The following is a 12,728-nucleotide window of genomic DNA, read 5'->3' on the forward strand; positions in this document are numbered from 1 at the left end:
TGCAGCAGGGTCTGTGGGTGACATGGCCCGTATCCCACCGAATCAATACACATCTAATTTCCATTCGAATTGTGTGATCACAGCCTGTAACTGGAGTGGATAGCTAACAAACCAGTCTAACTATATGAAGCCATCACACTGATGACAACTATAGCAGTAACTAACTATGTCGTAATCGTTGAAACTATATATGGAAAAGTATATATCAAACATCTACAAACAATTAAACAAGATAAATAAAGAACATTGAAGGCAATTAAGCACCAAGCTCATGTCTGTATCAAAAGTATACTTGCTGTATCAAATTTTACTGATGAGTAACTAACATTATCCAAAAAATAGGAACGACCGACCACAACCATGATGCCAACCGAAACCTAAAATGCCACATGGGAATATGGGATACAAGAGTCCACACAAGGTCAGTACGAAGGGCATGCCTAGTAGCGCTTGAACAAATCAGACAACATGGGGTCCACATCGTAGTCATGCCCTACCTTCTCTGAGCAGCACTCAGGGCACTCATAGTGCTCAATGTGCTCTGCTTTACTAGCGGTCATTTTGACGCATCTTCCATGGTAACCGCGATCACAGACATTGCAGCGAATCCAGAAAGCATTTGAACGGTAGCGATCACCACAACTTGCACAGAAGTTTTTATATTCACTAGTAGCCTCCTCTTCCTCCTCCTCATTCTCTTCAACAGGGCCCCTAGATCTCTTTTATAAGAAAAAAAATGAACTCAGTCTGTGTGTTGGATTTGAATAAAAACAACTCTATTCTGCACAGCTCTGTACACAAGAATGGTACCTTTCCTTCTAGATGACATATGCGGCGATACGTTTTGCTGGCTAGGAGTGCTTCTTGGACGGTTTGCAGACTGCTGATCATAGTGAATAAGCGATCCCTGCAAGACAAAAATCATAATTAGTGAATCGACAATGGGATTCATCACATAATAATGCTTTTACACAAGTACAAATAGTCAGTCTCAACAAGTTGCAAGAAAGGATGTGTTAAAAAGACCTATCCCTTTCAAAATATTAAGAAATTGTATCAGCATAATATTGAAACTCTAGACATGCTATGAAACTATGGAATATAATTTACTTAGCAGGTGAAAATGGAAGAACGTTATATAAGCATGGCCAACTATCTGCACGATTAAGCTATCCAGTTTTAGCTCCCTTGCAACAAAAAAAAAGTATCCTGTTTTAGCGTATTATTAATTATTATTCAATGTATCAACAGAATTAATATATTTCTTCGCACCAGTAGTGCAAATGTGGAAAGAGATAATAGGATGGATGTATTAATAAGAAGAGCTGAATGCTAGCATGAGAAGTAAGAAATCGAGTTTCAAAACATACATGTATGATATACTCATCTATGTATTCTATATGTGATTAATATAACAGCACACAGGTTGTCATGATGGCAACACAGGAGGAAAACTGTTCTCTGTCTTGCTAACTTCGACTATATGATTTCAAATAATAAAATTGCCAATGTAGAAATAATATGATACTGAACAAACTACTTCAATTTCCTCAAAAAAAAAGAACAAACTACTTCAAAAGTATTCCTTTCCCTATGTTTTTGTTTAACATGGTATATGAAATTCAATGAAGTGCGCAAAACTACAACAAGGATAGATGTATGTGATGGAACCTTTCTATCTGTAATGTGTATTGTGTCCCTACTCCATACTCCATAGATATTGACCAGTACATTTTATCATAATTTTTTTGTAAAACATATGAAACTAAACTTTTATGAAACTACATTCCAGAACAAATCTACTCGCATCACTTTCACACATACATGAACTTAACATATAAAAAGTAATCTATAGCCAAAGGTTGAGATTGTTCAAACCAAAACTTCGCTCATCTGCGACAGGAGGGGAAATACTAGCCAGTGTGATAAACAACTATTGCAGGGTTTTCCAAAAACCTTCTAGCTGTCGCTACATTTCTTCTAATAAACCGATTCTTGCCTCTATATGATGCATAAAATTTTTCCATCAGGACTGAGGTATGCATATATTTACTGGGGAAAATAATGTATTACCGTTCTTTAGCTGTCAAATGTAAACCAAAGAAGAAGGAAATGTTGATGAGCCATGCATCACAGTGCACAGCAACTCCTTGGAGCCACTCGTGCCGTTTCTTCGTGTAGTCCCTTGATATATTGATGCCGAGTGGTGGAGGAGGCTGCGATGGTGGCACACACAACTCAGGTCGCTTCACCTCCCAGCTCCCATCCGTGTTGCCACACAGGTACAGGAGTTGCATACCTACACAGAATACAATAAAATTAAAGACGTAAGCTTTCACTTAGCTTGATCGCGCCATTTCATGTAGCAGGGAATGAGATCAATCTCGCAGAGCACTCACCAGCTGGCTCACATTTCTGAAAGAAGGCCTCCACATCTGCATCAACATACAAGGCTATCATTAGATAGTGCGAAACCAAAGATTTTTGGGAGTTAACGTAAGATTTGTTTCCGTACCACAGTTTTATGTATACATTTGCACTAGTCAAAAATGCACAATTATAATACAATCCTTGTGGAGAAGGTGTAAAGAACTAGTTAAAAAAGAACTAGGTTAGTGAGTTTTAAAATTTCCATCTCAAACTTTTAAGAAGAAAAAAAGTTTGAGGAATGTAGCCAAAAGATCATTCGGTGTTTGGTACTGTATACCATGTTATTTCTTATCTTGTTTTTGACAAAGTTCTATTTTTCTCAGAACCTGAAGTAGCAAAAGAATTATATACTTGATAAGCAGGCAAACATTAGAATACTGATACAAAGGTGCATGCATAAAATAAAGCCAGTGATGTTTCTTCACATAGCTGTTCACATGAAGTCGAAATTTAGAACCTGGTGGCCGCACAGGTTTCGTCGAGACATAAAAGAATAGAGAGAGAAAGTAGTAGGAACAATAGATCCAGCACTGCCTCTATCCTAAACGCTCTGAAACTATGGCAGCGTGAAGATGAAGCACAAGTTATAGTCAGCTAGATTAGATCTTCGCTGCTGGTAGTCCTTGGGGATAGCTTTATTCCCCCTGAACTCACAGATCCACGAGAGAGAAACGACCGAACGAGGGTGTGAGATCGACGACGAGCGAGCCTGATTCTCGTTTACTAGCTACCTGTGGTGAGGGCGCGGATGAGGGCAGCGCGACGGATGGCGAAGGTCCTGAAGATGCTCTCCACGGAGTACGGCGGCTTCAGGGGACGGCTGGCCTGCAGCTGCGGGAGTGGGAGCGGAGCAGCAGGAGAGCGAGGACGGCCAGTAGCTGCTGGCGATGGCAGCGACGACGAGGAGCCCATGCCGGCCATCAGGCAAGGCAGCAAGGAGCAGCGAGAGGGAGAAATGGAGAAGGCGCAGGGGTGGGGTTGTGTCAGAGGCTTTGCTTCTCCGTTCTGTGTCGCGCCGCCGGGGGGAGCGGGTGGTAGGATCCCTAGGAGGATTTGGGGCCCCTCGGTCGGGACCAGCTGCGCTCGGTCTGCTTCACGAGGACCGAGAGGACTGACGCCGTGGGCCAGGGGAGACGGCCTCTCCGCGTGGGTCTCGCGGCTGGACGACGCGGCCCAGGGATATGCAGCGTGAAGGTTGTTGGTAGGGCATACGCGGCGGTGACCTGGCACATGGATCTTACTTGATTCCTTGTTGTAATTGCGTTTGTGGCGGACGGAGGGAGTACCCCTCATGTTTTCATCAAATACGTAACAAAGAATAAGCTCTTATTTCTGAACCAATGAGTTTGTTCTAACCCTGAAAATAACATGTGATATAGAAATAATTAGCTTGTCATAGAGACATGGACGGCGTACATTTTTTTCAAGAAAAAAAAAGCAGAGGGAATAGTTTCAAATGCACCTTTGATATCTTATCATTGAACAACATTGTGAAATACTTTTTACCAAAGCCACGGACAGCCAAAAGGAGAGTAGTTAGTCACTTGGAAGCCATTGAACCGAAACAGCACTGATGACCACTAGCAGAAACATTGAAGGAAACCAGATGTTACTAGAATTTTGCCAGAGAAATGCATGACATTCAATTTTTTTCTTGATAACTGGGGTCGATCCTGAACGCACAGGACTAATATTCCACTGTGGTAAAAGAAAACCACATAAGGAAAACATCTTAATTGTGCATTGGGAAGTTGTGCTTCTGATCATGTTTTCCCCCTCTGAAAGAGTAAATCTCGCTACCTTTCCAACTCATAACATTATATGTGGAGTTCATACAGAATTCCAAGAAGTAAGTTATTTCATAGGAATTAACAAACGTAGTATACGAGTGTACGAGTATCGTAGAAAAAAATATAGATGAGAAATAATAGCAACAGACCATACACGACAGAGAAAAATACGAGAGGTCTGTTGCGTTAACATTACTGGGTTAGTTGCTGCAGTTTGGAAGAGGAACAAAAAAAAGAGGTTATGCGCATCCGGGAAATCGAACCCCAGTCAGTACCGTGGGAGGGTACTATGATACCACTACAGCATATGCGCTTGATTGATTTCGATTATTTATACCTCCTATCTTTGATTTGTACAGTGCCTCCTGTGCAGATTGTCTGGCGGAAGACAGACTGCGACTTTCTTCAGATGTGGAGCAACTCCTTGTGCAGTGTCCTTGTGTAATATAACCTAGTTGTCTTTCAGCTCTTGATTATCAAATTATGTATGCACAACTTCACGTATCAATACAAACGTTCAAGCCGCCAGCTTCTTGCCCGCCATGGCACCCTTCAAAGAAAGAACTATCACAGAGGCAACCTTCCAAGCCTCCAGCACAAAATGGTGCAAAATGAGATTCCTGGAACGCTACAAAGCTGGAAGCATTGTCCTGCGCATGGTGGAACCTTTAGGAGATAAATAGATATATATTTTAGTTTTTATTAAAGGAATTACACGATTGAGGTGCTAAAACTTTAATACTCGAAGGTGTATTGAATTGATCGTGGCAGCATCTGTCTCTCTCTGCCCCAGAATAGAGAACACCGAGCAGGCAAAGAAGCCAGAGAGCAAAGGCTTCTTGGTGTGCAGGTGAAAGCGACGGCCACATGAGAGGAAGGGAGAAGGCCTATATTTATCTTTATGCATTTTGGAAAAAGAAAAGTTCTGGCGGTGGATTGGGCCAAAATCTGGTCCAACACCTCACTCAGAGCCCAGCCCATCTGCCGCAGCTTTCCTTCCTCACCTTCTTCCTCTCGGTTGTGTTGCTGTCGCCGCCGGTAGCCTTTTCTCCTTCCCTCCACGGAAGTCCGAAGAACAGCGGCAGCAGCCAGACCACCTCTGGTGCTCCTGGTTCCACCCAAGGAAGAGAACAAGGGCAGCCACCCAGATCCCGTCGCGCGTTCCCTTCCAACGCGTGGATTTGATTGGTAAATGGCAATCTATCCGAATCTACGGTTTCTTTATATTTCGTTGGCAGGAAACCCTAAGTAGACGCATTTACCCCCCTAGTTATAACTTATATAAGATATAAGACTTATTTGTTCCGGGACCTGCTTCTCTGAGCAATTAAGTTGGCTGCTTAACTGAAAACCCATGCCAACGCTAATCTCACCCTGCAGAGAGGTGGATGATTTCACACTTTACACAGCGAGGAAAAGGGAGGGGAAAAGGGAAAGAAAAATTCCCTTTTTTCCATTGTCCATGTTTTGATTGTGAGGTCCTAGCTGCGCTAGGAATAAGATATTAGCATTGTGCTTATGTGCAATTTATCATATTACATATAGTTTCAATTTCTCTGAAAATTATCATTTCCTATCGTGTCATTTTCACGGACTCCCAAGTCCCACCCAGTAGGCACGGTTGGTTCAGGTGTTGGTCCTTTTTGTAAATCACAGCTCATCATAATCATCAGTATGATGACCATATTTTGAGGCATTTGGTTCTTCAGTCTTCATCCTTCCTTACTTTCTTTAATTGTGTTTCAAGGAGGGGCACTTTGTTGTCTTTGAATACCATACTATAAAAGATCCATATGTACCTGTTGGTTGGGGTTAGGTTAGCTGTGGGCAAAGGTTCTCATAACTTTTCTTACTTGCCAGTTGCCACTCCAACTGACATTAGCGTGTCACCTGCCAAGCAGGTGTCTTGCTGTCGTGCATAGCACAGAAAAGATGGTTAATGCAATCAAGGGGCTGTTCATCTCCTGGTAAGGTCCTGAGAAAAGTGAATTTGCTCTTTTGCTTCTCGTTGTATAATCCACGCACTTGTTATTTCTTCTTTCACAGTGATGTACCAATGGCACAGTTCATTGTTAACCTGAATGCTTCGATGCCTGCATCAGAGCAGTTCATCGTGCACATGCTTGATCCCACACACATGTTTGTTCATCCTCATGTGGCAGAGATGATCAGAAGCAAGATAGCAGAGTTCAGGGACCAGAACAGTTACGAGAAACCTCAATGATCATCCTCTCCCGCATTTCCCATGTCACCCTCCGATCAGAGATTTCGGCTCAGTATCCATTTAGAATGTCACAAGAATGGATAGATGCCATGTATCATGATAATGTTTGGCATTAGAAAATGCTGTGACTTCTGTCCAGACTCTTTGGAGAGCCTTTTACCTGTTGATGCATTATTTGGTGTACGTACGTTTAGTCTTAAACTTGGTTGATGGTGGTGAAACGGCACACCATGCATGATTGTCTTGCCCTAGGTCACCGTTGCCAACTCTCTTTGAAATTCCATTGCTTTACACTAAGGGTGTGTTTAGTTGGGCCGTGGCTTTTGCAAAAGCTGCTGTAAGCTGTGAGCTGTGAAAAAGCTGCGTGAAAAAGCTGCTGTGGAAAAAGTAGAAGACCGTTTGGTTAGAGCAGCTATGAGCTGTGGGAAACTGTGTGCTTTAGATGAAATACCTGAAATACACTTGAAGTTTTGTGGAACTATCTATATACCAAAATACTCGTACAAACCTAATATGTTCTAAATGTATCTTTTGGAAAGATAAATATTAAATTTTCTAAGTTTTCATCCATATGGTCCATATAAATAGAACTGTAACAATTACACAAGATAAATGTCTCATAAAATTATGATATATGTCAACATAAGCTTAGTGTTTGGCAATTCTGATTATTTTCGGCCGATTCTCTTATTAAGTGGTAAAATTTCTGAAGTGCCTCCGAGACTGACGATATCTTATTTTTTTTACTAAATACAAGGAGATGTCAATAATTTATTTATTTTTTATCTTAAATAGATATACAATACATTTATAAGAAATTAAAATAATAATTAGCAGCCAATCCATACATCAACTTTGCACTACTGGTCCATTAACATATCCAAAATCTAATGAATCTTTACAGCACCAATAAATTGCAATAATCGCATCACAGTATTGCTTGTATTGTCTGTTCATGGAGGAGCAGCCAAAGCGTGTTAGTGTTCACGGGATGAGCGGGCATAGCAGGGCTAGGAGAAAGTATCCGGGCGGGGTGGTGCGGGGCCGCGCCGAGGCTGGCGGGGCGGTGCCGGGCGGGGCGGGGCAGGGCGGCGACGGGAGTCAGACGGGTTGGGGAGATTAGAACGAACCGTTTTTTTCATAATAAGTGGTAGGTGGGTAATTTTTTACCCTAAAAACCATACATTTGTAAAACGATAAAAGCTGCTTTTGGGCAAATGCAGCTAGAGCGTTTAAACCCTTAGGACAGATAGTTTAAACCCTTACGACAGATAGTCTGGGGAACAAACTCATTTACACATTAAAAAAAGTAACTATGCAAATTATTCCTCAATTTCTAGAAAGAAACAGCTTGATCTAAATTAGAGTTCATCGTTTCAATGTATCAAAGGGTGGTTTACTTGCTATGCACAACCCTGCTATAAACAACTGAAATCCACTTAAGAGGTAAACGTGATCAGGTTGGAGATTCAGGAAACAAAACACATTGTAGCCTCTCATTTGCTCAAGAAACGAAATCACATGATAAAACAAAGTATCAAAAAAGAATATGGATCAACTACTTCAGTGTTCAAAATAGCACAAGACTTCACTGTTCAAGAACAGCCCCATGATAACACTTGTGTCCGGCAGGCACGTCTACATCTTCTGATAGAAATGCTTACAGCAATGGTTTTTCAGTAGCCTAACATGTAAGAAATCAAGCCTCGGCAGCAGCCTCAGCATTGCGCTTCCGCGCCTCCTCAATGATGCTGAGCTTGATGCCCTTGCCCTTAGGAAGAGACACCCACGGCTTCTTGTCCTTGCCAATGGTGAACACGTTGCCCATGCGGGTGGCAAACTGGTGGCCGAGTGAATCCTCAACATGGATGGTCTCGAAGCTGCCCTTGTGCTTCTCCCTGCTCTTGATCACCCCAACACGCCCAGTGTTCCTTCCACCAGTCACCATCACGACGTTCCCAACATCAAACTTGATGAAGTCTACAATCTTGTTGGTCTCCAGGTCAATCTTGATGGTGTCATTGGCCTTGATGAGAGGGTCTGGGTAGCGGATTGTGCGCCCATCATAGGTGTTCAGGAAAGGGATGCCCTTCTGCCCAAACTGCACAGACCGCACCTTGCAAAGCTTGAACTGCGAAACAGGAAAAGATCTCAATGTAAGAAGAAATCTTTCTGTCCAAAGCTTAGCTGTACGGTAAATAGATAACCTTGATAAAATTTTGAAACAAACCAATGGAAAAAAACTATATTTCAGTAATCAAAACAAGAATAATAAACATGAAGGAACTACATGGACACAAAAAGGTATTGACTCTACAAAACAAAAGGTTTAGGGGAAGCTACTAATTTCAGAAATGAATCTCGCATGGAAGACATGAATTGGATTTCTTACTGTAATTCCTTAGTTAAAGAAACAAAAATAATCATATAATCACATCACTCAACATGGGACAAAGCTACAAGCCATGAAGCAGGACAAAAGGCCTTGGAAATTTTGGTGGTGAGTTTGTGCTGGACATTCATGACTATGTTGATGAAGTTTGACAGCATGGAAGCATGAAGAGCAAGCAAAAACCACTTCTACTATGGGAGCCAGCGATTACTACAAACCTTAGCCTCATCATCCCTGATACTGTGGAGACGGAAGCGTCCCTTGGTGTCATAGAGAAGGCGGAAATTCTCTCCAGTCTTTGGAATCGACACAACATCTGCACAAAAAATGTAATTAATAATTGAATCTGGAACTACCGATGGCCATAGCATTGTCAGTATGCACCCAAAATTATGATCTGGCATGCATCTTACCCATGAATCCAGATGGATATGTCTTGTCAGTCCTGACCTTGCCGTCAACCATAACTTGACGCTGCATCAAGATTGAAATAACTTCACGATAGGTCAGAGCATACTTCAACCTGTTCCTGAGGATCAGGATCAAAGGCAAGCACTCCCTGGCTTTGTGGGGACCAGAAGAAGGCTTGGGTGCCTGCTCAACAGGAAGAGAAACAAAACATGATTGACCACAGATGGAGCAGTATCCAGTAAGGTGATTGAACATCATATTACAGATTTAAGACAAACATACAAATGCACCACCAAGCTTGTCAAGCATCCAATGCTTAGGAGCATTTAGCCTCTTGAGATGTTTCTTCAAACCCCTCGCCTGTATAAAACAATAAGAAAATCAATAAACATTACAAGCAACAAAATGATCAGTTTAACTGAAGGTGATAACATGCATAAATAAAAAAAAGGCACAAAATGCTGCACTTGGAAGAAAGACTGAAACAGTTTTATACTCCTTGAACGTCATCGAATGGAATGGCCAAAAAAGCAAGTAGCATGAGATGTTGTTTTGACAGGAAGAGAAACGCAATTCCTATTGCTCCTAGCAGAATGCATTATAGGAATTGCAGTGATTAGTGGACCAACCAAACAGCCAATTTCACCCTCGAACAGAACATTAATTTCAAAAATAAAACAGTCAGATCACATTTACAGACTAGTAATACTGTCGGACAGTAGTATGATTCACTTAAAAAATTAAAAGCCTTAATAAGATCGAGCAGTGTTCGTGAAAAAAAAAGGCAACTAACCTTATTGAGAGAGAAAATTAATAGCATTGCACACAAGATCTATGCAGACGCGGTTTAGTACAGCAAGGGATATCCGATCTATATATCTTACAGTACTGACTATGATACTTCCTAAAACAGTTAGATAAAAAAATGAAAGTATCCTCTCTGTCTTCACGCATCTATAAGCCAAACGCGTGATCTCGTAAGCACTAAACAAACAAGCGAATCAAGAACTCGCACTACGTAACCATAGCAGGCAAAGTACAATGTACATATTCCTAAGGCTACCATGCGACTCGCTGAATCGAATCAAGGGAAACAACTAGAGAATGTAGCGTAGAGCGCAGAGGCCGCCGGGATCTTACCATCTTTCTCGGCGCCTAAGGTTCGTCCGCGCTCGAGCGGGCGAAGACGGCGGCGGCGGCGGCGGGGAGCTCGCTGCGTGGGGTGTGAGACTGTGATAAACCCTAGGGAATGCGACGGCGTGGGATCGGACGAGAGCTTTATTGCCCGGGGCGAAGCTGGTGGCCGTGCGATGCGGCGTTAACGGCGCAGATCTGTATGTGGAACGCCTGGGGCTCTTGGTTGGATCGGGCCAACAAAAGTGACAAGGAGCCCATGTGTGTACACTGCTGGGATCGTACAGCCCAAGAAGGTTCACAAGCCCACAATAAAAGAGGCAGAGCTGAGAAGGCTCTCACATCCCGAGCTTTGTATGAACAGAAATGTTTTTTTAACGGGAGGGGTGCGGATGCGCTACTCATTATATAGTAAATTAAGAGTCCGGGCTACGACTCAAATAAAACGGTTTCGGCTGCGGCTTTTTTTTTTAAGAACTGAAACCTTTGGTAAAATAGCTTCAATCGTCTAGGACTACGGTAGGTAGCTATTTTAAAAATAGCCCTTTGGTAGGATGTTATCAGAAGCCGGAGGTGAAGCCCGTGGAAAAGTCATGCCACACGAGCTCTAAATAAGAAAAAGAATGAGTTCTTACAAATGGAACTTAAGAAACAAGAAAAGAAAGTAGATAAGCTAAGTACAAAATTTAGCCAAAAAAATTTTATCCATTTTTCCAACAAGGTTTTATGCTTTGCTACTTGATGCATAAGCAAGACGAGTTCTTTCTTGAAAAAATTATGTCAATTGGCCATCGGTGGTTGCACACCCTGTGAAATGAATCATTCCTTGAAGTCCAAATAGTCCAGCAGAGGAGAATAATTATGTTCATGAAGATCGGTGTTTTAAATTGTGTTCTGAGACATTCAATTGCTTCAAAGACTGTTGTTAGGGAACATCGAACAATTAGCGAACTCATAGCGCAAAAAGCAATTACTAGCAAATTAGGCGTGTGTGCATCGACAACACCACAAACAGTGGCGTGAGGTTGAGTGTTCATTTTTTCCCCCTAAACGAACCTGCAGAGAAGCACACAGAAAAGGCCACGGCGCTTGATTTTTCATGGGAGCCCGGCCCCCGCCGCTGTCATTTCTAGCGTGCCGTACGCCGGCGAGGGTGACGCGCGCGCGGACGACCAAATAAAGGACCCTCCATCATGGAGCAGCATGGACGCCGCAGAATCTGTTAACGAGACGACGACGACGACACAGAATGGAACAGCCAGCAGTGTCGTCATTGTGTCTCTCACCGCTGACGACGCGACGGCGTGGTTGGCGTCAGCTATCACTGGAGGTGGCTGCTAACTTATTAGCTGCCGCGTGCTGGACACCACTATGCAGGTCACAGATCAGGCTCGGCGAGCGTTCCTCATGATTTCCCAGGCAGCTCGCCATGTGAGCTTCTTATTATTCCTGCAACCATCAGGATCTCAGGCAGCCCCTCATGAACCAACTTTTTCTATTATTGAAGATGCTTTCGAGATGGAGATGACTCACTAATATTTAACTTAATTGGTCACTAATTAAATTAACTCACCTGCCCCTCCTGATCGATCTTCTAATCCTAGCTCCCTCACTACGGTTGGTATACGAATACGATTCTCTTGAGCCCGCAAGATATCTGAAAGAATGTGTGCAGCTGGTCCCTTAATTTTGTAGCGTCGCGCAGCATGATTGTGATGTCGTGCTGTGAGATGGTTGTGTTGTTTTTCTCTGCTGCTGCTGCTGCGGAGAATGCTATTTTCATTTGGAGTGGCGAGTGGATTTCATGGAGGGCAAGCTTGTGCAGCATGATTCGCGAGGGGTACGTCATTTTGGCAAATCCAGATATATAGTTTTTGTTAGGTATCTAAATATATGTTATGTCTAAATATATAGCAAAATTTATGTATCTAAATTTGTTAAAAAAATACAATTTGAACCGGAGGGAGTACTTGCAATTGTGGGTTAGTGATTATGATGTTGTCAAATTCGTGAAGATTGCACAAGTTCGAAATGCACAGTTCGGTTGGCATCAAGATTGAACGAGCCCGCATTAAGAAATTAAGCATCATTAGTGGGAGTCTGAGTGCCCGCAATAATAGAGGCGTGCTGCCGTCAGCCTAATGACGCAATGCGAACGACCGGTTTGCTACGACGTGACATGGTCCTTCTTTCAGGTGCCTTTTCAGGCGATTCCATCATAATAGGTGGAAAAAATGCTTAAAACTCGCGAGCTTACTTTAGCTTCGTTATAGCCTCGAGCCTTCTTCACTCTTAACAAACAGAGCCCACTTGAGCTAGCCGCTTAGATGAGCCACAAGATGGGACC

At 42.7% G+C, this 12,728-nt stretch overlaps 3 protein-coding genes across 4 annotated transcripts; 1 reads left to right on the top strand and 2 right to left on the bottom strand.

The window, feature by feature from the left end:
• Positions 1-2,069: 2,069 nt before the first annotated feature.
• Positions 2,070-3,342, bottom strand: LOC112885341 (PHD finger protein ALFIN-LIKE 2-like). The gene is made up of 3 exons (XM_025950978.1): positions 3,162-3,342; positions 2,400-2,435; positions 2,070-2,299 (listed from the first exon to the last, which is right to left on the bottom strand). The coding sequence occupies exons 1-3, from the start codon at positions 3,340-3,342 to the stop codon at positions 2,070-2,072; spliced, it is 447 nt and encodes a 148-aa protein (XP_025806763.1).
• A 1,892-nt stretch (positions 3,343-5,234) lies between these two features.
• Positions 5,235-6,741, top strand: LOC112886498 (general transcription and DNA repair factor IIH subunit TFB5-like). Of its 2 annotated transcripts, none has more exons than XM_025952408.1 (3): positions 5,235-5,408; positions 6,081-6,187; positions 6,267-6,741. In XM_025952408.1, the coding sequence occupies exons 2-3, from the start codon at positions 6,153-6,155 to the stop codon at positions 6,442-6,444; spliced, it is 213 nt and encodes a 70-aa protein (XP_025808193.1). In that variant the 5' UTR covers positions 5,235-5,408; positions 6,081-6,152; the 3' UTR covers positions 6,445-6,741. The 2 variants fall into 2 exon arrangements, with proteins under 2 accessions (XP_025808193.1, XP_025808192.1); XM_025952407.1 differs by having other exon boundaries at positions 6,122-6,187.
• Positions 6,742-7,918: 1,177 nt separating this feature from the next.
• On the bottom strand, positions 7,919-10,496 carry LOC112887893 (40S ribosomal protein S4-like). The gene is made up of 5 exons (XM_025954180.1): positions 10,388-10,496; positions 9,530-9,607; positions 9,250-9,430; positions 9,055-9,152; positions 7,919-8,575 (listed from the first exon to the last, which is right to left on the bottom strand). Exons 1-5 carry the CDS (start codon positions 10,388-10,390, stop codon positions 8,144-8,146), a joined length of 792 nt encoding a protein of 263 aa, XP_025809965.1. The 5' UTR covers positions 10,391-10,496; the 3' UTR covers positions 7,919-8,143.
• Positions 10,497-12,728: the final 2,232 nt, after the last annotated feature.

The sequence above is a fragment of the Panicum hallii genome, chromosome 3, assembly GCF_002211085.1.
Source record: "Panicum hallii strain FIL2 chromosome 3, PHallii_v3.1, whole genome shotgun sequence".
Lineage (NCBI taxonomy): Eukaryota > Viridiplantae > Streptophyta > Magnoliopsida > Poales > Poaceae > Panicum > Panicum hallii.